This window comes from Oncorhynchus mykiss, chromosome 12 (assembly GCF_057628025.1).
Source record: "Oncorhynchus mykiss isolate SJ-2025 chromosome 12, ASM5762802v1, whole genome shotgun sequence".
In the NCBI taxonomy this organism is placed as follows: Eukaryota; Metazoa; Chordata; class Actinopteri; order Salmoniformes; family Salmonidae; genus Oncorhynchus; species Oncorhynchus mykiss.
In genome coordinates, this window is record NC_143033.1 from 85,689,777 (window position 1) to 85,716,266 (window position 26,490).

General features: G+C 43.4%; 4 protein-coding genes across 21 annotated transcripts; 2 read left to right on the forward strand and 2 right to left on the reverse strand.

Annotated features, from left to right (window-relative positions):
- The first annotated feature begins 14 nt into the window (after positions 1–14).
- Positions 15–8,743, forward strand: LOC110538646 (STE20-related kinase adapter protein alpha). Of its 7 annotated transcripts, XM_021625596.3 has the most exons (14): positions 15–137; positions 447–526; positions 708–765; positions 1,838–1,866; positions 5,669–5,771; positions 5,894–6,015; positions 6,288–6,396; positions 6,589–6,712; positions 6,788–6,959; positions 7,053–7,157; positions 7,273–7,523; positions 7,612–7,654; positions 7,778–7,954; positions 8,203–8,743. In XM_021625596.3, the coding sequence occupies exons 2-13, from the start codon at positions 515–517 to the stop codon at positions 7,931–7,933; spliced, it is 1,284 nt and encodes a 427-aa protein (XP_021481271.3). In that variant the 5' UTR covers positions 15–137; positions 447–514; the 3' UTR covers positions 7,934–7,954; positions 8,203–8,743. The 7 variants fall into 7 exon arrangements, with proteins under 7 accessions (XP_021481271.3, XP_021481267.3, XP_090049969.1 ...); XM_021625592.3 differs by having other exon boundaries at positions 7,778–8,743; XM_090193843.1 differs by lacking the exon at positions 1,838–1,866.
- Positions 8,744–8,776: 33 nt separating this feature from the next.
- Positions 8,777–11,550, reverse strand: LOC100136190 (zinc finger protein 183). Of its 7 annotated transcripts, none has more exons than XM_090191328.1 (10): positions 11,421–11,550; positions 11,046–11,125; positions 10,864–10,959; positions 10,606–10,713; positions 10,343–10,452; positions 10,141–10,247; positions 9,938–10,027; positions 9,740–9,833; positions 9,541–9,647; positions 8,777–9,215 (listed from the first exon to the last, which is right to left on the reverse strand). In XM_090191328.1, exons 1-10 carry the CDS (start codon positions 11,521–11,523, stop codon positions 9,055–9,057), a joined length of 1,056 nt encoding a protein of 351 aa, XP_090047454.1. In that variant the 5' UTR covers positions 11,524–11,550; the 3' UTR covers positions 8,777–9,054.
- Positions 11,551–11,613: 63 nt separating this feature from the next.
- Positions 11,614–26,345, forward strand: LOC110538644 (RUN domain-containing protein 3A). Of its 2 annotated transcripts, none has more exons than XM_021625591.3 (11): positions 11,614–12,171; positions 21,028–21,143; positions 21,450–21,583; positions 21,734–21,819; positions 21,923–22,012; positions 22,102–22,182; positions 22,303–22,468; positions 23,812–23,969; positions 24,106–24,225; positions 24,673–24,764; positions 25,073–26,345. In XM_021625591.3, exons 1-11 carry the CDS (start codon positions 12,065–12,067, stop codon positions 25,213–25,215), a joined length of 1,293 nt encoding a protein of 430 aa, XP_021481266.1. In that variant the 5' UTR covers positions 11,614–12,064; the 3' UTR covers positions 25,216–26,345. The 2 variants fall into 2 exon arrangements, with proteins under 2 accessions (XP_021481266.1, XP_090049968.1); XM_090193842.1 differs by having other exon boundaries at positions 11,914–12,171; positions 21,028–21,155.
- On the reverse strand, positions 13,811–20,607 carry LOC118937753 (uncharacterized). 5 transcript variants are annotated; one of them, XM_090193845.1, is made up of 2 exons: positions 19,674–20,607; positions 13,811–15,845 (listed from the first exon to the last, which is right to left on the reverse strand). In XM_090193845.1, exon 1 carries the CDS (start codon positions 20,106–20,108, stop codon positions 19,731–19,733), a length of 378 nt encoding a protein of 125 aa, XP_090049971.1. In that variant the 5' UTR covers positions 20,109–20,607; the 3' UTR covers positions 13,811–15,845; positions 19,674–19,730. The 5 variants fall into 5 exon arrangements, with proteins under 5 accessions (XP_090049971.1, XP_090049972.1, XP_090049975.1 ...); XM_090193846.1 differs by having other exon boundaries at positions 17,828–20,031; XM_090193849.1 differs by having other exon boundaries at positions 13,811–17,009; positions 17,828–20,031.
- Positions 26,346–26,490: the final 145 nt, after the last annotated feature.

The window sequence follows — 26,490 nt, forward strand, 5'->3', positions numbered from 1 at the left end:
ACAACAACGAACCAATCAACGCAAACATGTGACATTAGTTACCGCCCCTTTTCGATAATAGTTGTTTGTTGAAAATGGTAGCTAACAAACTCGCTTCATCAGATATTAGCTAGCTATTTCTTCAAGTTAACATACAGGTAGGTTACTAGCTATCGTGGTTTATATAGCTACCAAGCCAATCTGTGTTGTTTAATGTAATGAAAAAGAGCCACGCTAACGTTAGTTTATTTATTTTTACATATCCATATGTTACTTTAGCTAGCTAACGTTAGGTAGTAGTCCTGCTAATAAAATGTTTTGGGGCCTATAAATTATACTATTTGTGAAATGGTTTTCACATTAACATTACAACTTAAATGATTCTATAGGCAGGTTATAGTTAGCTACATGTCTTGTTCATAGCGAAGTAACGTTAACGTGTTTCCTTTCCTGTGTTACTGTGTTAGTATTTATTTTGGAGGTATTTTTTCTGGATGGGGTTTCAGCGGTTCTAGCTGCCACAATCGACAGATCCATGTCTTTTCTGGTGAGTGAACTCTGTCAGCGCTCCCCTGCCTGATGACGTTAGAGCTCAGTCTAGAAAATGTATCAAATACTTGTGCTGAATCCTTACCAGTCAGTGTCACAGCAATGATCAGTTATTGGAGTGCAGATACCACAGGTCAATCATTTCTATCTGTTTCTTTCTTTCTCCCTCTCAATCCCAGCGTTGGGTCTCAGAGAAATTGAGTGTGGAGAACCTGAGGGATTTTGAGTTTTTTGGAGGTAAGGTCATAGGTTATGTTGAAAAAGGCTTCCCAAATCAACTGCTGCTTACAAACAAGACCTATTATCAGCTATGAAGTTGCCCGACCCTCATACAGAACCTGCTAGCTATATCCTATGTGCAGCTTTGCTTTCAAAACAAGATATTGCATTGCACAGTTTTTAAAAGGCAACACACTCTAACAAACAATTGGCATAATACAATTTAAACCTTCTGGAATTCAATCAGCATTGGTTCTTTGACAATATGTGGCTGGATACCTCTGTCTCCGAAATAGATTGAGGACACATAAGAGCTACTGCTTGCTTCAATGTTCTGCAGGTGTCAAATGTCTCACTGTATGTTACATGTGTGCCATGAAGAGAGTTTGTTCCAGTGTGATGTCTCCTTGTCTTTCAGACTTGATCAATGCAAAATATGCAGCCTCAGAATACTGCATGTCAGATTAATATTCTGTTGCGCCGTCGGTCATTGTAGTAGATACGAAGTTGACATGATACCTAGGTCAAATATTTATTAAGGAAATCATATTTTAAGGGTAACAAGTGTGGTGGCGATGAAGCATGTTCAAAGAGATGTTTCTACAGTATGTGGGTCTTATTAGACTAACATAAACACTGTCAATTTATCAGTGGTTGAAGAATCGGTTTACATAGAGAGGAACTGAATTGCTGGGGAGGGGTGGCTTCACTATCAAGCTTTGCATTATCTTCATATTTCTGTGCGCTCAGCTCACATTGCATAATTGTTCTGTGTTCGTTCATACGCTTGATTTCAAGTTTGGTTTTGGCTGCTTCCAGTTCCCATGGCAATGCATAATCACTCAATCCCGCTAGACTGAATCCTCAGATTCCTCACTGATTTAAGATGCATTGGAGGTATCTAATTAGCCTAAACTGAATCCTCCTTGTTATGGGAGCCAGCTAGCAGCATTGATACGACTCCTGCAACAAACACGACATGCTATACTTTACACTTACAGTGTACCTAATGGTTCCTGAGCTGCTCTAAACACAGATCCTTCTCTTGTGTGTGTTTGTGTTTGTCATTGATGTGGTTTCTCTACCACAGAGCAAGCTCAGGGAAGCTCTCACAGGAAAGTAAGTGCGGTACTCCAGTCACTGCTCTCGATCGTTCCATCTGCCTGTGTGTGAGGGTGGAGCCAACGTGAATGAATTCACAAGCCCTATGTGCTTTTGTGCATGGGCATCTGATTCACAATGCTGTATGTGCTTTGTATTTTGAGGCCCATCCTACTTCACCCACCAGGGTTTCCTATTGGGGGAGTTGGGAGATTGGTGGAGTTCACAGTAATGATGTTCTCTTGATGAGACATGGTTGGGTTGGAGGAGAGAGCAACTGAGGTTGCTGAAGTATGATGAAAAAAAGATGTGATCAGTATAAGTGGACAGATGGATCACCCCATTAATACTACGTGTTACCTGATGGCTCCATCGGTTGCTCCAGAGATCAAACAGTCCTTTCTGATTCATAAAGTTGACCACAGTTTGTGTCTTTTAGAGTGGGCAATGATGGATCATCCGTAACTACCAGGCTTAATTGACCTGCACTTGTCTTTTACGGCTGTCACGGAAAACGTCTGTTTGGTCTCAGCTGACATATAATCTCCCTGTAAAGCCAGCCTTAATGGGCCCTTAGAAACCTCAGCGTGGTCTTAACATGGTGTTACTATTTGATTTATGGTTTCTGTTGTTCACTGAAAGTCCTCACTAATTTTGACCAAGCCTGTTTCATGTTTGTGAAGTAGTTTAAGTGTGGACACTTTGTCTATTGCCTGTGTTCACTGTACTTCTCCCTTACTAGAAAGCAGAGGGCATGTAGGTAGGTGGGTGGTGGGAGGGTATGAGCAACTGGTTATTTGTTCATGTCTAATGTGTCACTGTTGTGGAAATCTCTGGATCCACCAATGGTTGTGAACTGGAGTTGAATGGAATGGATAGAGTTCCATGTGTTCCATTTTTGGCAATGCATGGCAACCCCGTCTGAGTGATTTAAAGTGATGGGCATCTACCTCGCAATGCTGGCTGGAAATTAGTAGATAAATGGTTATTAAGTTGTTACTGCATTTAAAAAAAATAATAATAATAACCTAATACAGTTGAAGTCGGAAGTTTACATACACCTTAGTCAAACGCATTTAAACTCAGTTTTACACAATTCCTGACATTTAATCCTAGTAAGAATTCCCTGTCTTAGGTTAGTTAGGATCACCACTTTATTTTAAGAATGTGAAATGTCAGAATAATAGTAGAGTGATTTATTTCATTTCTTATTTCTTTCATCACATTCCCAGTGGTTCAGAAGTTTACATACATTCAGTTAATATTTGGTAGCATTGCCTTTAAATTGTTTAGCTTGAGTCAAACGTTTTGGGTAGCCTTCCACAAGCTATCCACAATATGTTGGGTGAATTTTGGCCCATTCCTCCTGACAGAGCTGGTGTAACAGTCAGGTTTGTAGGCCTCTTTGCTCGCACACACTTTTTCAGTTCTGCCCACAAATGTTCTATAGGATTGAGGTCAGGGCTTTGTGATGGCCACTCCAATACCTTGACTTTGTTGTCCTTAAGCCATTTTGCCACAACTTTGGCAGTATGCTTGGGGTCATTGTCCATTTGGAAGACCCATTTGCAACCAAGCTTTAACTTCCTGACTGATGTCTTCAATATATCCACTTAATTTTACGTCCTCATGGTGCCATCTATTTTGTGAAGTGCACCAGTCCCTCCTGCAGCAAAGCACCCCCACAACATGCTCACAGTTGGGATGGTGTTCTTTGGCTTGCAAGCCTTTTTCCTCAACATAACGATGTTAATTATGGTCAAACGGTTCTATTTTTGTTTCATCAGACCAGAGGATATTTCTCCAAAAAGTATGATCTTTATCCCCTTGTACCAACCCGTAGTCTGGCTTTTTTATGGCGGTTTTGGAGCACTGGCTTCTTCCTTGCTGAGCGGCCTTTCAGGTTATGTCGATATAGGACTCGTTTTATTGTGGATATAGATACTTTTGTACCTGTTTCCTCCAGCATCTTCACAAGGTCCTTTGCTGTTGTTCTGGGATTGATTTGCACTTCTTGCACCAAGTACATTCATCTCTAGGAGACAGAACGCGTCTCCTTCCTGAGCGGTATGACGGTTGCATGGTCCCTTGGTGCTTATACTTGCGTACTATTGTTTGTACAGATGAACATGGTACCTTCAGGCATTTGGAAATTGTTCGCAAGGATGAACTAGACTTGTGGAGGGCCACCATTTTCTTTTCTGAGGTCTTGGCTGATTTCTTTTCATTTTCACATGATGTCAAGCATAGAGACACAGAGTTTGAAGGTAGGCCTTGAAATACATCCACAAGTACACCTCCAATTGACTCAAATAATGTAATTTAGCCTATCAGAAGCTTCTAAAGCCATGAAATCATTTTCTGGAATTTTCCAAGCTGTTTAAAGGCACAGTCAACTTAGTGCATGTAAACTTCTGACCCACTGGAATTGTGATACAGTGAAATAATCTTGTCTGTAAACAATTGTTGGAAAAATGACTTGTGTCCTGCACAAAGTAGATGTCCTAACCCACTTGCCAAAACTATAGTTTTGTTAACAAGAAATTAGTGGAGTGGTTGAAAAATAAGTTTTAATGACTGCAACCTAAGTGTATGTAAACTTCCGACTTCAATTGTAAGTTTAGGCCAACACCCCAGGGCTACCAGGGCTCTACAGTGGTACCATTTTGGTCGCATATGCATCGAAATATTTTACTATTACCTGGAATTTTAATTTGGGAGCACCAGTGCTTTTGTAATTGTCAATTGTTGTCATTAATACCTCAAATATTTTTCATTGTGCCCCTACATTTTAACGTGCTCCTTGTAAAACATTTTTTAGCATAGAGCCCTGCATACATTTTTTTTTAGCATAGAGCCCTGCATACATTTTTTTTAGCATAGAGCCCTGCATACATTTTTTTTGTAGCATAGAGCCCTGCATACATTTTTTTTGTAGCATAGAGCCCTGCATACATTTTTTTTGTAGCATAGAGCCCTGCATACATTTTTTTTGTAGCATAGAGCCCTGCATACATTTTTTTTGTAGCATAGAGCCCTGCATACATTTTTTTTGTAGCATAGAGCCCTGCATACATTTTTTTTGTAGCATAGAGCCCTGCATACATTTTTTTTTGTAGCATAGAGCCCTGCATACATTTTTTTTGTAGCATAGAGCCCTGCATACATTTTTTTTGTAGCATAGAGCCCTGCATACATTTTTTTTCCAGTCAAACATTTTGACAGTGAAAATAGTTTAATTTCTGAGCATCTTTTAAGACTGTTATTGGATCCCTATTTTCATCTTTTGAGATGATACTCGAGATGCTCACGTCTCCGCCCAACAATGGGAGTCATTGTTCCAAAGGCGGGAAACGAGCTTAAGTCCAAAATAAGCCCATAGAAACACATTGGGCTCATTTTGGACACATTTTGGCGAGTGCAACCTCTTGCTTCGCCTCTTCCTCTCTGAACACACTCATTATTATTTTAGGGTACCCACTCTGCATGTGTCTTACCATGAGTGTTAATATTTCAAGCACTATGGTGTGATGAGGTTTGGAGAAGGCATGATTCATAAATTATGTAGCTTCTTGCTTATAATTTGCCACCAACAGAATTCAAACCTGAAGTTAATGTTCTCCACTCAGGTTCCACAAGTACTGCTCGTACACACTTTGTTCTGTAGTCTGACTGTATATGATTTAGCATCAACCATCACGTCTGACCAAGCCTTTGCAGGCCACTCTCACAATGCCACAAGTAACGCCCAGCACTAAGGGCCAATATATGCTATCATTTCCAATGCTAACTCCTTCCCTGCTGCCGCCTCACTCCCCAGGCCCATGAAGACAGCCACGAGAGCCTGACCTCAGTCCCACGGCGGGGCACCATGGGAAGCTTCCTCCCCGACAGCAGCGCCTATGAGCTCCTGACCATCATAGGTCAGTCAGTCTCAGGCTTCCAACCCCAGTGACTTGGCTGCCAAGGCGCTTGTGTGTTTGTTGTTGAATACATTGTTTGTGCGCCTGTCTCTAGTCTAATTTGGTGTGTTTTGCTGTGCTAGGTCGAGGCCTGGAGGACTTGATGACCGTCAACCTTGCCAGATACAGACCCACAGGGGAACACGTAGCAATCCGTCGGATTGACCTGGAGTCCTGCACCAATGAAATGGTCAACTACCTGCAGGTCTGGACCTGTCACCATCAATCTATCATTCTACCATCCATCTGTCACATTTGCCTCTGCCAGGCATACAGACATCAGTCAAATCATCCTTGCCTTTATATCCCTCTTTCACTCCTCCCCTCTGAATACATTCATCCCTTGCTTTATGACATCACCTGTTATGTAATCCAACCTCCCATCTCTGTCGGTCTAATTTGTATCTATTACATAACTCAATGTAATCTCTCTCTCTGTCAATTTAAACCTAAGCCAGTCTAATCTCTGTCTCTCAGGCTGAGCTCCATGTATCTAAGCTGTTCCACCACTCCAGCATCCTGCCCTACAGGAGCATCTTCATAGCAGAGAACGAGCTGTGGGTCATCTCTCCCTTCATGGCCTATGGTGAGGATTCACAGACAAAGCACTGACTGTAACACTACACCACTCTGGTCCTAGTCAAATGTAGTCAAAGGTTAAATGTAGACCGGAGGACTCTAGTTACCATTCCCACATTAAGGTAATTTGTCTCCACCTAACCCTACTATTCAGTCCTCTGCTCTCTCTCTGACTAATGTAGTGTCTAACATGTCCTAGGGTCAGCCAGAGACCTGATCAGCAGCCACTTCACTGATGGGATGAATGAGCTGGCCATCGCCTACATCCTACTGGGCATGCTCAAAGCCCTGGACTACATCCACCACATGGGCTATGTACACCGGTAAGTACAAAGTTCACACAGGCCCAGGACTTTTCATGCAGGATTGTGACATGGCGTCTAATTTTGTGTGTTTAGGAGCGTGAAGGCCAGCCACGTGTTGATCTCGGTAGACGGTCAGGTGTGTATGTCTGGTCTGAGGAGCATCATCAGTCTGATCCGTCACGGCCAGCGGGCCAGAGTGGTCCATGACTTCCCCCAGTACAGCATCAAGGTGCTTCCCTGGCTCAGCCCAGAGGTGTTGCAGCAGGTAACTCCATACCACACCTGGCTAACATACAATTCCTTGCTTTTAAACTATAATACCTTCATTTGTTTATCGGTCAACCCTGGTGTGTGTCAGAATCTGCAGGGATACGACTTCCGGTCAGACATCTACAGTCTTGGCATCACAGCCTGTGAGCTAGCCAATGGACATGTGCCCTTCAAAGACATGCCAGCCACACAGGTGACTAGTGGCCAGATCAACCCCTCACCCTATCTTTATTCTGAAAGATCTATATTCTGCTCCTCAATTGACTGGTATCTCTCTCCATTCCTCTTCGTGGTCCTCTTGTCTTTAGATGTTGCTGGAGAAGCTGAACGGGACAGTCCCCTGTCTGTTGGACACCACCACCATCCCCCCAGAGGAGCTGACCATGAAGCCCTCCCGCTCTGGAGCTGACTCTGGGATCTGTGAGGGCCCCAGCACCGGAGGGGCCCACCACTCTAATGGAGAGCCCTCCTCCTCGGGGAGCCACCCCTACAGTCGTACCTTCTCTCCCCAGTTCCATGCTTTTGTGGAGCTGTGTCTACAGAGGGACCCAGAGAAGAGGTGAGCCACGCCAAGCTAGGCTGCTGGTCCTCACATCGATTGTCTTAAGAATTTTAGCTCATTTAATTGTTTATTTTCCCCCCCTCAGACCCTCAGCAAGTGCTCTCATTGGTCATTCCTTCTTCAAACAGGTCAGTAGGATCTAGTTCCTCCCCCCTCAACATCAATGTACAACATTTTAAGTCATATAAGGGCTTCATTCAGTCACACACTTTATTAGAATCCCAATGAGATTTATTTCCATTCTTCCCTAGATCAAGCGTCGGCCATCGGAGGCTCTGCCTGAGCTGTTCCGGCCCGTAACGCCCATCACAGGCTTTGAGAGTACCCAGCCTCAGGACGCTGCCTCTGGACTGGCCAGCCTGGAATCTGGCCTCAGCCACATGGATGTGGATGACTGGGACTTCTGACCACAGAGGAACAGGAAAGAGGTGTGTGTTGTAACCAAGAGGTTAACAGGAAATGCTCTGAGAAGACTTCGGACTGGATTTACGCTTTGTTCTTACTAAATGGTCCATGTAAATAATTCAAACTAAGCAGTTTGACTGGGTTTAAAAGCCAGCTACCATCTCACCTCCTTGCTATCACTCTAGTCTAAAAGATGCATGAGCAGACAGACCTTTGCACTGACTGACACCCAATTCCTCTCACGCACACATCTCTCCAAATTCGACTGAAGCTCCAGACCCGTCGAAGAACCATATGGGGGAGTATGTCCAGTCTGCTCTTTCACTTGTCAATGGAGATGTTTCATTAAAGGTAGAGCAGGGAGACTCCTGAGCTGTACTTGACCCTATCTAGAGCCATCTGTTGACATTAAAGACCAGGAACTGACCGCATTACCAAGGGTTGATCCAATCAGCCATCTAGCCAGCACAACAGATGGAAGATTCCAGAAGATTGTCCAAGGCTATCACAAACCAGACAGTGTTTGCATTTCCTCAACTGTTCATAGAGAACCATCAGTTTTACAGGAGGGAAGAAAAAATCTGTTTCTACCTGAAACCCTCAACTTGCTTTGCTATCTTCAGTTAACACTAGACTGTGCCAACTGAGGTCCATGTATTTGATTAACCTTCCTGTTATTGGCCATTTTTGTCCTGCAAAAAAAGTGAATGTTACAATGGTGCTTGTTTCAGATAGTTTGTCTGGGTTCCAAGAAGGGAAAGTGTTGGGAGTGTCAACTATTTTACTTGATAATAAATACCTTTCACCTCGGGGCTCTCACTGTATTGCAAGTAATCAGTCAACTATTTAAAAATCAAGTTTTATTCCGGAAGGCTTGACATTGATACAATGAAACAGAGGAGACAGACACTGATGAAATTGGATAGGTACTGTATTTAAAGTAGGTTGCTAATCTTCTTCATCAGAGGGTGGCTGGTCTAGCATGGCTTGGTGTTTGGCGATCTTGGCTGCCAGCTCTGTAGAAAGAAAACACTTAGGGCTACTGCCTGGAGCTCAATAGCCTTACACAGCCACGGGCCTGAATATTTGAGCAGTGAGCTTTTTCTATTTGACTGACTATAGACTAGTCCTTTACCCGATGTACATAAGCTCTTGCCTGTCTACCAAAACTCCTTGCTCCGGCCAAACGCCACACCATTGAACATGAGTTTCTGGAGCTGAGTACCTCCTCCAAGATCTCTAGAATGGAAATACATTCTAGCCTGTCTGATTGGTCCCAGAAACCTATGGTTGGGCCAGAACACACATGGGTAAAGCAACATTTAGAAAATGTCACTGGTTCTCTGATTGGTTAGAGATTATCCAATTGCTGATGACCTTGTTTTGTACACCACAAACGACTTCAATGATTGCGGTCTCAGACTGAAGTATGTAGCGGACGATAGAGCAGGAATTCAGCTCGAGTCAGGCAACAAGCTCCATGGTCAAACAAACTACTGTAGCTTTAGTTTTCTTAGCTCAAAGTGGATGCTTTGGGGGACCATCCAAGACCTAATGTACATGCCATACCACTATGCTGACCATGGTAATTGAGATGCATTATCCTCACCTTTAGCTGGGTTGAAGACGCCGTTGGTCTGGACATTACACACATAGCAGCGCTGGGACTTGCGGTAGTGCTGAAGAGCACAGGTCTCACAGAAGTAGTGCCGACACCTGCGGGAGATAAGACAGGAGTGGTTTGATTAGCTGGAAGTTTCTCTACACACAATTAATGGTGAAGGAGTTCTTAAGGATCATTGTCTTACTTGGTGATGACGGGGTTCTTAAAGGACTCTCGGCAGATGAAGCATTTGAAGGGCATGTCCTCCTCGTCACTGCTCACCTCGTAGTTCTCATCATCTACATACAGACCACACATTACTGAACAGCTGTATCACAACTCTCTAATCTGATTAATCTTAAAATCTACACAGCCCTGTGTTTCTCCCCTGTTGTGAACTCACCGTTGGCCCCATAGCGCCCCTCATCCAGCTCCCTCTCAATCTGCCAGCCATGTTTGTAGTCTGAGCGGTCATGGAGGAACTTGCAGCTGTCTAAGCGGGGAAAAGAAACACACAAAGGACACTTTCAGAGACTTCCACAGATGATTAATTCAAGTTGGGAAAGGAGGACATTGGAGGCAACCTTCCAACAAAGTCCCACTCACCTCCAAAGCCACAGAAGCCAGTCTCTTTGTAGTCCTTACAGATGTCTGGCTGGTAGTCCCACCTCACTGTGGCCCTCAGGTGCTCTGGGGCCCGGATTGGGCCCTTCCTGACAAAAGAGAGAAAATAGTGATGATGCAAAAACAATTAAAACTTTCCACAAGACATTTCAACTTTACTCTGTCATATAACATGCATCCACACCTGACCATGCCAGAGGATGCATTTCCCATGGTGGAGTCTTTGGGCTTGATGTGCTTTTTGTAGTTGTTCATTCCTCTGTAGATCTTATCATCCTCTTTACCGGTCAGCTCCTGGTGAGGGAGAGGATAGAAACCTCTAAGCATTTGCGGACCAACGCTGTCCCAATTTACAACAAAACTGGGGGAAGAATGCAAATGATACAATACTAAACTGTAGATACACAAAGGAAACAAAGTTCCTCCAACAAGAGACAGAGGTCTTGCCTCCTGGATCTTTTGACTCCTCTCAAAGATGGCCTGAGCATCATTGTCCTTTGCTGTGTCCAACTCATAGATTGCAGTTGCTCCCATGTCATCTGGCCCCTCTGGTTTCTATACACAGCGAAGGGAGGAGGACGTGATTGATAGCTTTATACGGGGCTGAGCAATAAAGGGGCAGGTAGGATATAAATACAAAACATTGTTAATAGATTAATTCATAGACTAATGGGTAGAGGAGAGGTCTTTTTCAAAATAACTCACCGCTGACCGTGTGGACTTGTAAGCGACAGTGACTTTCTTTTTTTCTTTCTCCTCGTCACTTTCAGCAGATGACACCTCTCTCTCTACTTTTTTTGTCTGGGGAGAAGAGAATAATGATTTCACACTATAAAAAATGTTTCGTATAAACACGGATTCGTTTGTAGTCAGTCATGCGGCGTTACCCTTTGAATCATAGAGTTTGCTGAACCCGTCTTTTTTTCTTTTCTGACGACGGAATTCTTGTATTCGTCACTGTTGCCATCTGACAATGGAGGCAAGCATCAGCATGTGAGTGTGACATTTCCGTGTTTACAGTACTCGGCCACTTGCAATCATTTCCATGGCTTAGGTGGTTTTATAGTTGGCAGTAGTTTTGTTTTTACTTAGCCCAATCTTAACGCCTTACTAAATACACTTCAAATGCTAGCTAACTAGGTCAGTTCGCCACTATAGCTAGATCGAGGACTATTACTAATAGCCATTGTTTTCATGCACAATGCAGTGTTTTGGTTAGCTTTTGAAACAACACTGAGCTGGACTCAAACACTGTAGCTCACCTGTGTCGCTGTCACTGGCTTTTCTCTTCCTAGCGTTGCATCTTTTGGTAGATTTTTTAAATAGAAAAGTACAGGTTGCATTGGGTTCCCCTGACTCCGCCATCTTTCATTCTGTTTACAAAAAAATGGTGACGTAAGGATTTTAGAGCGACCTCTAGCGTCGAGGAGTCACAATCATTTGGCACAGTATTCCACCTTGTGGCCAATTATCTACAGCACAACATATATAATTAAGTAGACTACATTTGCATTTATTTCATGCCAATTTCTAATTGTTTTATTACATATTATCTGTAGATATGTTGTGGCGCAACGAAATAATATCCTATATAGTCAGTCATCATTTTCTATAGTATTATAAAAACAAAGCACATTATGATAAAATGTAGGATTATTAAATGATGGGATATTTTATGTAGGCTAAATCAACATATGTGCATTGGGTATCTTGGTGCAGAGGGTATTTTAATTATACTCTGTCTATTCACCCTGCACAACTCCATCGTTGTGCGTCAACGTAGAGCCCACTAATTAAGCATCAGCTTCTCGCGGAGAACTGAGAACACCGTAATATATGGCATAGGCCTGCGGAGGGAGGGGTCTTGGTGGTGCTGGGTTACCGGAAGGCTCCGTACCGCCGCTGAATGGAATCCGGCTGTGTCCGAAAAGCAATGGCTATGGGTTTGACATCGAAAAAGGCATCTTCTCGGAGCGTCGGCGTGGAGCGAAAAAATCTCATCACCGTATGCAGGTAAACACAAGGGAGCAGATGTTTCGTGTGGTTGGCAGGTCATGTTAACCACACATATTAGTTAATGCATGCATGGAAATAAATGTGTAATGGCTTAGGCTACAATGTATTAAGCGTTGTTCCAAATCATATATTCTCATAAGAAAACGTAAAGAAAAACAAAAGGCAACATATTCCACAGCTATGGGCACTGTGGTAGCCTATACATTAGGCTACTTGGGGAAATTTAAATGGATAAACGTTTTATGTTTTTTAAAATCTTGGTAAATAACGGCTAGAGAGAATCAGATCGCCTGACAAATAAACAGCCACATATGCGGTTTCACCTTGGTGGACACCCCGCTGTCTCCGCCGCTATGTCGGCCTATTTGAAAGGAAAGTGGATTAAATGGGCTGTGTGAGGCCTATGTTTGAGAGGGCATTGGTCCACCAGAATTCCCCAGTTCGGTGATGTGGCAATGACGACAACCTTCTTGGAACGAGGACATTATTTACCGCTTATAGAAATGCTGCTCCAAGATAATGACATCACAGTGAAATCGGATGTTTATTATGGTCATTGAATGCTACTGTGCTGTACTCATTATGTACTACTAATAACACCCGGAGGTATTTCACCCGGTGGCCTGAGAGAGCTCTCAGAAAAAAATTATAGGCCTACAACATTTTTGCCAGCTCATCTATACCAGAGTAACTGATACATACAGCTGATACCGCTGATAATATAATTGTATAGCAGTCATACCCCTGTGTCTGGTTGTCATGGGAATGCTATTTGATAACTTGGTGAAGGAGAAGTTATGTTTTACCCAACGTAGGCTAATGTATCATCAGTGCTCCATCCTAGAATATTCCTATTTGTAAAGGCATAATTAATGTGAATACTTAATGATGATAAACAAGTGTTATGTAAATTAATATAATACTATATTCAATTTTATATATATATATATATATATATATATATATATATATATATATTCACAATTACTTTAAGAGTGCATATGTGTTTTTGCAAAATACCCAATGTGTCTTATCTCTGTGTCCTTATGCATCTATACTGTAAGCTTCCTCTTCACTGTGTGTCCTCATGTCTGTCTGACTCATCATGGTTTATATCCCTGTCTTCATATAAGGAGCTCCAGTAGGAACAGCAACTGGATTGTTGCCTCAGAAACGTGTGGGTCTGTGGCCTGCAGCTTGTATGTTAGCAATGTGAATATATTATCTGTGGGCACCCTCATGATGAGACGTGAACCTATCAGACGAGTCTTGTGTGTGTGTGTGTGCTGTCACTCTGAGCGGCCAGGAGACCCATTGTCTTGCTGTCAGGGACACAACATTTTATCTCCTGAGGGAGGCATTGTTCTACAGAGGACCAACAGGAGTGACATCACTCAAGCTCCTGGTGCTCTCGCTAAATTATTTATAGACAAAGAAATTAGCAGAAAATTAGTTACGCATTCTATGTGTTGTGTTGGTAGGCTTATATGGTTCATTGTTACTAATCATGGATATCTTGCCATCCTTCCAATCCGATGACATTGACATTGGCCACATCCTCATGATATGACATGTTGAGTTTAGTGTTTGTTTGCTGCTTGGATAGAAGAATAGAGACAAATGAAAACTCCAGGAACACGATCAAGCACTTTTTTATTACAGCACCTCTCTGTCAAGGGTTCTGTCTGCATTTAGTGGAACATAGTGTAATAGAACACATAGAACAGACATGGATCATGACCAAAAATAAAGAATGTTTTCAAAGACATAGACTTCAGACTCCAAGAAGGATTAGCGAGAGAACAAAGAGACATTTGTTGCAGTTCGGTCATTTTTCAGACACTGACCGTGCCAAGGACATTTTAATCCAAGACATTTAAAGAGACAGGCACAGGACACAAAACAAAACAAAAAATGTTCACAACAGTTTTTCATCAGTAATGCTAATCATACAGTTGTCTCCACTGGGAAAGACATGAATTACTTTTCAATGAGAGCTATGAATTAAGTTTAATGCATGTATTCCCCAGGCTTTGAATATCTGAAAGCATCTGTGTCGATGTCAAGTCTACCTTTTGTATTGTGCAGTCTAAGATGGGCTGTAAGTCATAGAGGCCTCTTTTCCTGCCAGACAGACGTGTATACTACTTCCATGTGTCAGCCAATGACGGCCCTTGTCCCAGGTGGTGTTCAAGTTGACAAAGGTTGTGAATGTTTGTGACCTCAGGACCTCTGGCTGTGCATAGAGTCAGGCTGACGTTGTGTGTGTCTCATTGTGTAGGCAGGGCTACCAGCAGAGCAGCCTTGGGGCAAAGAATAGAGGGTGGATCTGTGCTCCAGACTAATGCCAAGAGTAATGGAGGGAGTCATGAAAAAGGTTTGACTGATATGGACACAGTTATCTTCAGATCATTAGCCATCCCTCCCAACGAAGCCCAAATTAGTGTTCAGTTAGCACACCAGCCCAAGCATGATCCTTCTTCTAACACTAGTGTACGTGTATATATTTTCAATTTGAATACAAAACATTTCCTCCACTATCACAACACACACAATTACCAGACATCGACACACACAGATTAACATGTTTGGATTTCCTATTTTTCATTTTTTGGAAGTAAATCTTTGTCTTGAGGCCTATTTGTGAATGTTCTATTATCATACAGAGTTGTTCTTGATTACTGAATTTGAATCTGTTTACTGTGTCATTGACCCTTGGTGAAATGCTGGACCCAGTGCTTCATCCCCATGTCAATTTGTCATCAGGGATCATAATGGATTTTGCCAAAGTGGCATCACACTCCCATTCAAAGCTCTTCCTCCAAGTCATTAACATGGTTGTTGTAGTGCTATGCTGATATAGTAGGGTTCAGTAATACTAGTAGACCTACTCTGTGATGGCCCTATTTTCGACACCAAAGCCAAGATATAGGGACTTCTAAAATGGAGTGATCTAATGTGTCAAAGTGACCTCCCCATTACATCATGTTTCATCGACTGAACTTATTTTGATGACAGAGATTTCCATGCACAGCAGTAGACAGTACAGTGACGGAAATTTGGAAATACTCTCAACATCACAGGGAACTATTGTTGCTTCCCTGGGTCAAAGGTCTTAGGTCAATAGTTAAGTCAGCAGAGGTCATAGATATACAGTATGGTCCAGCTGGTAGTCTCCAAGTGGAAAAGTCTCATGTATTCATGTACTAATTTGATGTGTGTTTGAAAATGACTGAAGAAATCTCAGTTGGAACTTGGCACCATCAACTTTTCAAGTCCTGAGAAAAAAAATAACTTTTGAAGGAGATACCACTCATGCCTTAAGCTGGCTTTCATTTATAAGTATTTACCATGGCCAGAATAATAATAAAATGTCAAGAATAAAAGAAAAGTCCTACATAACAGTATAGCTGTTGCTATGGGCTACATATGTTTTTAAAACATGGCGGGACCAGAGTGTCATCTGTACTTGGTTCATCTGAGAGAAAAGGACTGTACCAATAGCTGCTATTTTGCCTTATTGAAAAGAGGCCAAACCAGGAGAAACAGCTATCACTAGGGAATCTTGTTACAGGCCAGTTGATCTATTACTTTGTTGCATATTCTGGCCTAAGAGCTCTCATGACGAGGTCCATGACTGGATGAACACTGTTGGTGCCAACACGTTGAACCTAAGAAAACAACATAAATAAGATAGTTAAAGATTTGGAGGTCCTGCCCTATTGCACCCGTGCTCCCTGTAAATAAAAGTGGATGAGATGAGAAGGAAGAGCAAGTCATCTTTTGAGTGTTAAAGCCTTCAATTGTTTTGGGTGTGGCTGGGGAGAATGGGCCAATACTGTCTCTGTTGGAATATCCTGAGGAGGACATATAAAGTGGAACCAGCTGCACGATCATTGTAAAGTACTTTGAAACTTGAATGTGGCTTCTGTGAGTGACTGTACAGTATGGTTCTTCACTCTGAGTGTGTCCTTTCTTGTGTTAAACAATGGTAAAGCACCACAAATGGTCCCACTCTTCACCTCTCTCTCTCTCTACCCCCCCCCCTCTCTCTCTCTCAGCCTCAGGGTTCCACTGCTCTACTTTTTTCCTCATAAAAACCCTTCTCATCCACTCAGAAGTTGTTGTCCCATTGTTCATTGTGCACATTAAAGCAGCACTCGGAGCCTGCCATCCTAGAATAACAAATTATCATCGTAATATTGGTGTTCTTTTCAGCCTGATTTATCCTCTTGTTTGCACATATTTCTAGCATATTATTGCACAAATGATCTCTGCCTTTACTAAACATAAGCAAGGTTCATTGGCATTGCAATGTGAACGTTACCAGCAGGACCAAACACTTAACATTACAGTGTATATATACACTATTATACAAGTTCAGATATCACTTGAACCTTTCCCCACCTATTTCCTCTCCTATTACCATATCTACTGTCTGTGACATACTATACCCTTCATATCACATCCCCTCATCATGTTCATTATTATGAATTATGCCTTCAGTTCTTCCCAGCCCAGCACCTCTATTTTTTAACTCCTCCAAATGCACATACACTGGCCATGAGACACCCTGCCTGGTTCCTCATTCCCTTCACATTCACTACACTGAGATGTGAGGCACACCCTTCCAGCTATCGATATTGCCTGATGTGACACATTATTTTGGTCATAACGTTTGTAATCTCTCTGTCAGAGCAGATAAGTCAACTAATACTATCTCCTCCCATGATATTGCATGGCGCATAGACACAGGGCTTGCATCTCCTCCCCTGGCTGAGCTCATCTCCCCTATGGGAGGGATCCTCCAGGTGCACACACACCCAGTAGAGAATCTGAAACACACCATCAGACAGACAGTGTTCACTTCACATGGCCGTGGCCAGGGAGGAATCCTCCAGTGTCAGCTGATCCTGCTGGTTAGGCCAAGACTGAGGAGAGGAGAGGAGAGCGATGAGGGAGAGAGTTAGTCAGAGAAAGTGGGGAAGAGTTAAAATTGTGATTGAGAGCTGTCAATCCTTCTGAGATTATTTTGGACAAATTAGAGAACCCTGATTCTAAATTGTATTGTAAATGAAGCACAACTGAACGTAAGTACAGTAGGAAAGGTAGCAAAAAGAACAAGAGGATGTTTGAAGAGAGCTGAGAGTGGGTTTGGCTGGGATCCAAGAGGAGTGAGAGGGGGGCACAAAAGATGTTTGTTTTAAGCTGGGCAGTTGTTTTTCAGTGACAAATTGTACCAAGTGTATCTTGCTGTGGCACTCAATCCATTAGCATTTAAGTCATAGCAGTTATTACTGCTCTAACTCCCCTTCATATCGAGAGACGTTATCAATTTCTAATCATTCAACACAGTATTAGATTCGGATGTTGTAATCACATAAACTGATTTTACTGATAATCAGAGATGACCATCTTGCTAACTACAGATTTCCTTGACATATTAGTACTGCAGAAATACCTAAAGTGCTTAATTGTCATAGAATATTGCAACAATGTAGCAGGCCAAATGTTCTCAAAGTTTTGCTCTAGGCAACTGGAATAGGGTGTCCAACAATAACATGTACAACAGACATTGACTTCTGCACAACACATAACTCACCTGGAATCATGGGTAGAGTAGAACACATCTAAGAATTCTAAAACCACTGACCTGTTTCCTTGATAAAATCCTGTTTGATCAAAACAGTAAAATGGTCCAAAGCAAAACAATCCAGTGTTTTAGAAGTCCGTTTAGATATAGCCTGTGTAGATGTTGCGGTGATGTCCTTATGTCCCCTGTGATGGTGTTGTTGTATGTTGTCTTTACGTTTTGTTGAGTTAGCCACCAGTCCCTCCACCCAATGATGTCCCCTCTCATCTAGAGGGTCTTGCGTTTGGCGAAAAAGGCTTTTCGAAATGAGGTGGTGGTGGTGCCCCTGCTGAAGGAGGCATTGCCCATAGTGAGCTTGGTCTTGGCACTGGCGATGGTGGAGGCGCCCAGAGAAGTGGTCTTCTTGCCCCTGGTGATAGACGAGTTGCCCACAGTGAGCTTGGTCTTGCCCCTCTTGATAGTGGTGTTTCCCAGGGAGAGGGCCGTCTTCCCCTCGGTGATGCTGGTGTTGCCCATTGAGAAGAAGGTTGAATTCCTGACCCTGCTGAGGTGGTGGATTTTGGGGTTCACTCGGCGCGACACATTGCACGCTCATGCAGTACACCCCGCTCAGTAAAGCTTGGGTGTGATAGTAACAGTAACGAGAGTCCAGAGTAGACCAGAATGCTAAGCGTGGATAGTGCTACCCCCGTGTCACATAATGCCTTCGTTGAGCTTATAGACGTGGGCTCTGGAAGGCCACATACCACCCATGTGTCCCTGTGATTGGACAGAGTCAGCCGTAGGTGGCTGTAGCCTATCTGAGGGCTTGGTACAGTGGAACGATTGTCCCATCACCACCACGACGCGGCTGAAGGAGACATTGTTGCCCAGAGGACAATATGTGGTGACATCACTTGATCCAGCGGCATTGTTGGCTGTATCCCCTGATTGTAAATCCTTAGTTCTGTGTGAAGCTGTATAGAACATGTGCATCATGAAACATATCATGTGAGACATTATTATATAGGCAAGGATGTTGACGTAAGTTTATGTTTTCCATCAATGACCTATGACCGCTCTTCTCAGATGTGCAATGTGGCTTCAGTCTCCAATATGGGTGTGGCTCTTAGGATTTTCCAAGTGTCTGTGTCCATAACATGATCTATTCCATCTAGAGATGATCAGATAATCTTCTATTCCATTTGTCTATGGTCCTTGTCCTTTAGTATGAAAATAATTCATTATTCCACTTCAGGACAGTACATATCATTTGTTTCCTAGTACTTGTATGTTATATAATAAGTCAAATTTGCAAACAAACAAAATCAAGTCAAACCGTGTTGAAGCAGTTATTTTATAAGCACCAGGTTACATCAGTTATGAAAGACACATTTCCATCAGGTTACATCAATCAGTTACGACCGACACATTTCCTAGTTTAAGACCGTCCTTTATAAACTGAACATAGCATAGTTATTGTAATGTGTTCAACCTTGAAACAGACCAATTTAATCAGCATGCAATTGTTGTTTTATAACAAATGGGGACATTTAAACTGTATTTCTGCTTCAGAGAATTACCGTTGAGGTTCTCTGTTGAACAGCACACTGATGATGACACATGCTCTGTCCAGTGTCTCCACATACACCACACACAGCTGTGCCCTCCTGCCTTCCTCCCTGCCAACACACCACCAACCTCATCTCCTCCGTCACGCATCTGAATATCTGATTTCAAGCCTGTTAGATCCGTAACACATCCGAACAATACTCTCATCATGTGGGATTCATTTTGAAAGACATGCTCAATGTTTCTCTTCGAAAACATGAATGCTTCATTGACACTCGAGCTGCAGAATGCTGCACATTGATCAGACACATGGAATAATTGATTACAAATGGACATGATTTAAGCTACTACTGACCTGCTGAAACTGAGCAGATAAAAGTCCCTCTGTTTTGAGTGAAACCGTATACAATAATCACAGGTGGAAATCCCAGTAGATGTTCCGTGTAGTTTGTCTGCCCCTAGTGAGGCTGGATTTGACCACAGACACAGACTTCTCTCCATGGGTGAAGGTGAGAGTGGTCAGAGAGCTCGTGGTCTGGTCTCGTGTCACGGAGGTCTTTCCCATGGTCACAGTGATCTTTCCCAGGGTAGCGGTGGTTCTGCTCCACGAGACTGAGGACTTGCCCCAGGAGATGGCGTACTTAGTCTTCAGAATCAAGATCCTGCCCTTAGTGAAGCTAGTCTTGCTGGACAGGAAGGTGACTTTCCACTCCTCCTCTTCAGTCAAGTCTTTTTTTGACGTCCTGGTTGCTTTGGGAGTCTTGGACCTGGCGTCTGAGCTCATGTCCATTTATTCTAGGTGGTCCTGCGCTTTGGCATCAGAGCCTTCCGGAAGGAGGTGGTGGTGGTTCCCCTGGTGAAACTAGCTCCGCCAAGAGCTACAGTGGTCTTCTCCCTACTGATGGTGGAGTCCCCCATGGAGGTGGTGGTCACTCCTCTGGAGACGGAGGTGTTGCCCATCGCGACCGTGGTCTTGCCCCTGGCTATGGAAGTTTTGCCCACTGCCAGGGCAGTCTTGCCCTCGGTGATGCTAGTGTTTCCCATGGAACAAGAGGCAGTCAGCCCTAGTCTGTGCCTGGACTCTCTCTTAGCTTACACTCAGCAGGCACAGCATAGCCTCTTGCGCTTAGCTCTCAGTGGGATGTGCAGTGAAATCTTGAGGTCATCAACCAAACTAAATCAGTGGCCACAGCTGTCCCAAATAGATCAGACCACCGTGTATAGAGAGGGTGGGGGGGTCGTATTTGGTCATACTCTGATGCCGGCTGGTTCCTTACAGGGATCAGACCAAGGGACGGACAGGACCTGGGAGCCCATACTGAACAAAGGCTGCCACGCCGACAACCGTGTCATCTGCCATTGGTTGGGACAAGGGGGTTAATTGTGTTGTTGTCACGGACACTTTGCGGAGCATCTGAAGGGGGACATTGTGTTGCACACAAGACAATTGGGGGTGACCTCAGATGCATTCGATGGCATTTCTCCCAAAGAACTCCTCTCAGCTATTGTTTAGCACAAGTCAAGTACAGTAGTACATTTGTCTCTGCCTGTCTGCTTCTACTGTTGTTTTTTACATGATTTCTTTACTTTCAACATACTGTACCTCTTTACTACTTGCATTTTTATTGCATATATAATAGTTTTGCAAATACGTACGTAGTTATCTTGTTTGTTTCTCATTCCTGTCTGTCTCTTCTCCTCTCTTTTAGATTCTCGGTGAAGACCCTCCTGGAAAAGTACACAGCCGAGCCCATCGACGACTCATCCGAGGAGTTTGTCAACTTCGCTGCAATCTTGGAACACATCCTCAGCCACCGCTTCAAAGGTAACATGGCAGGTACAGGACATGGAAGTGTCCATCAGTCTCTTGGTCTTCTAATTCAGGATACGGAAGCCTCAAGGCTTACCCTAGTTTCAAATGTTACACATTATGTAAATGAGTAAATAGTATGTCACACATATAATAGGCAAATGTAATGATTTTTACATGAGCTCATGGCATGTCCACCTGTTTTGACTGAGTTAAAGTGCTGGATGCAAAGCCAATCTGCTGTGGTGCGTTGAGCGACAGGGACACTGTGGGCCGTTGTAGGAGATGGGAGTCATTGTCAGTGTTTTATCTGTGGACCAGGTCCAGGAAGCTGGTTCATCTCAGATGGCCAGCGAAGTTTCTGGGACTACATCCGGCTGGCATGCAGCAAGGTGCAGAACAACTGCATCGCCAGCATCGAAAACATTGAGAACATCAGCACCTCACGAGCCAAGGCAAGGACTGGGATCGTGTGTGTGTGTGTGTGTGTGTGTCACCAGAGCTTCAGAGTAACAAATCCCTTAGCTGGCACTCACGCCCTCATTCCCACTGACCCCACCTTTCACTCTCTTTTTTTCTTTCTCTCCTTCCATTGTTTCCTGCAGGGTCGGGCATGGATCCGTGTGGCGCTGATGGAGAAGCGTCTGTCTGAGTATGTGGCCACAGCCCTGAGGGACACACGGACAACCAGGTCAGATATACCACAAAATAGTATCCCATGTAGCCTATTAACTACCAAGTTACCTTAGAAACAACATGCAAAACATAACTAATCACAAGGCTTTGCACTGCAGGAGGTTCTATGATGACGGAGCCATCATACTGAGAGAGGAGGCCACTGTTCTGACAGGCATGCTCATTGGCCTCAGTGCCATAGACTTCAGGTGAGGCAGCATTACTCAGGCCTGCAGAATCATAGCATTATTATTTGTTACATTGTTATCTTAAAGTTCACAATTCTTTCTCTGTCCAGTTTTTGCTTGAAGGGGGAGGCGCTGGATGGTAAGTCCCCTGCAGTGATTGACTTCACACCTTACCTGAAGTTCACTCAGAGGTGAGACAACCACATGCCCACTTCGCGAATATATGTCATACTAGTCAGTAGCTTAGTCATACCCATAGATATGACTATAAGCAGTGTGTAACTCCCCTGCTATATGCCCCCTGCTTACAGCTATGACTACCTGAGTGATGAGGATGACCGGTGCAGTGTGGACAGCAGTGCCAGTGACGAAAGTGTCCCAGAACACCCTTACATCCCTCTGGTCACCGACGAGGAGAGCTGGAGGAACAAGTGTCGCAAGATGGAGCAGAGGTTTAAGATCGTGTACGCACAGAAGGTGACCTTTTGACCTCCTGATAACCTTACATTCCTAAAGACATGGGGCATAGAATCTCTTCCAGCTTTTCAGGTCTCCAGAGATGTTCCATCGGGTTCAAGTCCAGGCTCTGGCTGGGCCACTCAAGGACATTTCAAGACTTGTCCCCGAAGCCACTCCTGCGTTGTCTTGGCTGTGTGCTTAGGGTTGTTGTCCTGTTGGAAGGTGAACCTTCACCCCAGTCTGAGATCCTGAGCGCTCTGTAGCAGGTTTTCATCAAGGATCTCTCTGTACTTTGCTCTGTTCATCTTTCCCTCAATCCTGAGCAGTCTCCCTGTCCCTGCCTTTGAAAAACATCCCCACAGCAGGATGCTTCCACCACCATGCTTCACCATAGGGATAGTGTCAGGTTTCCTCCAGACGTGACGCTTGACATTCAGGCCAAAGAGTTCAATCTTGGTTTCATCAGACCAGAGAATCTTGTTTCTCATGGTCTGAGAGTCTTTAGGTGACTTTTGGCAAATTCCAAGTGGACTTTCATGTGCCTTTTACTGTGGAGTGGCTTCCATCTGGCCACTCAACCATAAAGGCCTGATTGGTAAAGTGCTGCAGAGATGGTTCTCCTTCTGGAAGGTTCTCCTTCTGGAAGGTTCTCCTATCTTCACAGAGGAACTCTAGAGCTCTGTCAGAGTGACCATTGGGTTCTTGGTCACCTCCATAACCAATGCCCTTCTCCCTCGATTGCTCAGTTTGGCCGGGCGGGCAGCTCAAGGAAGAGTCTTGGTGGTTCTAAACTTATTCAATTTAAGAATGATGGAAGCCACTGTGTTTTTGGGGGCCTTTAATGCTGCAGACATTTTTTGGTACCCTTTCCCAGATCTGTGCCTCGACACAATCCTGTCTCGGAGCTCTACGGACAATTCCTTCGACCTCATGGCTTGGTTTTTGCTCTGCACCGTCAACTGTGAGACCTTTATTTAGACAGGTGTGAGCCTTTCCAAATCATGTCCAATCAATTGAATTTACGACGAGTGGAAACCAATCAAGTTGTAGAAACATCTCAAGGTTGATCAATGGAAACATAATGCATCTGAGCTCAATTTCGATTTTCTTAGTAAAGGGTCTGAATATTTATGTAAATTGCCTACATTTTCTAAAATGTGTCATTATGGTGTATTGTGTGTAGATTGAGGAATTTATTTGATTTGAACCATTTTAGAATAAGGCTGTAACGTAACAAAATGTGGAAAACGTCAAGGGGTCTGAATACTTTCTGAAGGCACTGTATATAGAGTAATAATTATGTACTTTTGGGGTATACAGAACAGTCTAACTGTGTGTCTGCGTCTGTGTCTGTGATGCAGGGCTACCTGGAGGAGCTGGTGCGTCTGCGGGAGTCCCAGCTGAAGAACGTGGAGACGGAGAACAAGAAGCTGAGTGCCAGGCTGGAGGAGCTCAGAGTCCAGAGCCTGCAGGAGAAGAAGGAGCTGGAGTCCATCGTACTGGAGCTGCAGGCACAACTGTGAGAGCAGTATACAAATGCACACACACTGGTATACATGATGGGGACACATACAAACATCATAAACAGACACACAAATGCAGTACATCACATATCAGATGGTGTTAAGAGTTAATCACAAGCGTGTTCCTTCCAGCACTGCCCTCATCCCCTGTGATTCCTCCCACCTGACTAAGGATCTGTCCATCCCTCTGGTCAACCAGTGGCCCTCCATACGAGGCTACAACAACCAGGGGGACGTCAAGCTCTTCCGCAGGTATATCTACTGAATGAGTGTGTGTGTATATGTGCATATGTGTGATTTTGTGATACTGTACATTTAAAGCTGCAATATGTAACTTTTTGGGCGACCCAACCAAATTCACATAGAAATGGGTGATATAGACATGTCATTCTCATTGAAAGGAAGTATAAGAAGTGTATATCTGTTCTATGTGTGGTATTACTATGCTTCCCGTTCTTACGTTTCATTTTTGCATCTTTTACTTTTGGTTTTGTACAGCGTCTTCAAACAGCTGGTTTTAGTCATGGAAAATATATTTCACAGCGGTTTAGATGGTACAATGATTCTCTACACTATACTTGTTTTGTCACAAACTAAAATTAGGCAAACTATTATAATTTTAGCAAACAGGAAATGTCGAAGCGATTTCTACACAGATGTTATTGTAACCGTATTTCATGATGTCACTCATCCCTTCAGGAGAAGCTTCCACAGTTTGGAGCAGCTCTCAGCTGACATCAGTCTGAACTCTGATTCCCAGAAGACCGATGGGCAACAGAACGGAGATACAGGTTGGTGCTCAACAGATAAAATGTACATTATACAAACACATTTGTAGACGCACAGCAATGCATACTGATGCTGCAGAAATATGTGAACCAAGTCATCCACTGTCATACATGCATCAACACAAAACCACACAGAAACAGAAACCCACTTAGAAGAATGCATCCACATGTCCTCACAAGCGCACACATACAAAGGCATGTTTGAACAGTGTCTATGGTGTATTTTGTGTGGGTGTTTAAGTTATGCTGATAGCCAACGTGTGCTTTAGGGACAGAGTTTTATTGTGTTTTGTCTATTCTCTCCTCTGTAGGAAAAGACTACACCCCTTCTATGCTGGGTCTCTGTGGCTCTCTGGCCTCTACCCCCAGCTGCAAGTCCATGTCCAGCCTCAAGTCCAGTGAGTGTCTGGTCAACATCAGCATGGAACCCAGCCCTGCACTCTCCCCCAGCTAGGGGGCGCCATGCCAACAGAGCTCTGTCTGCCCAGCGCAAAGCCAACAACACCCCCCTGCCTCAACCTGGAGACACTCAATAGATCATGAACATCTACCTACCTACTGTCACTATTAACACAGTTACCAACAAAACCCTTTTTCAACCAAACCCTTCTCCCACCAAATCCACCCACTGCTTCATGTCTGCAAAGATTAGAGGGGGAAAAGCTCTTCAATATTTCTTGATTTTTGTGTGGATTGAATTAAAGTTATAATGAAACTAAAAATATCCTAGTTCTTCTGTGCCCCTCACCCACACCCTCTCTCATATCCTCACACTGTCCATCCTGCTCTTTCACTGTTGTGTGTGTGTGAATTCCTATGTCAAAATGTTGGCCTGTATTTAATGCCTTTTGGACACATCTAACTAGCGTGATTCAAAGATACAAAACTATCCAAAAGCATTTATTTATCTATTTAAATTCTCCTCTCCTCTATATCTCCTTATCCACGTCTTTCTCTGCACCTGACCCATCTGGTCATTGTACCGTCTGTGTGTCAGTCTGTCTCAGCCCTGCCTCAGCCTATACTATCCTCTTGCCTGCCTGTCAAAATGACAGACAAACTGGAATGACGCACTTGCGATTAAGTCAGAACACTTGGAGGAGAAGGCTGAACTGAATTCTAACAAAAACATCAGCTATTCTTAGGTGTTTGTAAGTGGATGCAGGTTGAGTGTCGCTAACATAGTGGCTAGATGTGTATTTGATGCATGTGGCTGAATGATATTGGCATTGTTCCTCCATTGTACTGGGTTTTGGATGGCCTGAATCTCCAAATCATTGACCTGCTTGAGTAATCAGACATTACTGTTTCAGTATGTGTTCATTTGTGCAGCAATTGGTTACGTCTGTCTATCAACAGTTTTGTTGTCACGTTGCTTTTTATATTTTGTTGATGAATCTGATTTTATAAATCAAGTGTGCTGTTATTTTTACACATGCATATTTGGTTATTTTTGTTCAATGACCTATGCTATTAGTTGCAATAAACTGCCTTATTTTTGTTATGTCAATCCCTTTTCAGTGAGTATTTTTTTCTCTGCAAGGGGTGTAAATGTTATTAAAGTATGTTTACCCTGAACTACTCCACTGGTTTCAACAGTATACATCTGTAATACTCATGTTGATTTTCTACTAACAAAAGGATTCCATTTAAGCAGCCTGTGATTAGTTGAGACAAGTATGTTAGTAAGCTATTGGGCCAAGAAAAAAGTAATTGATTTCAGTACATT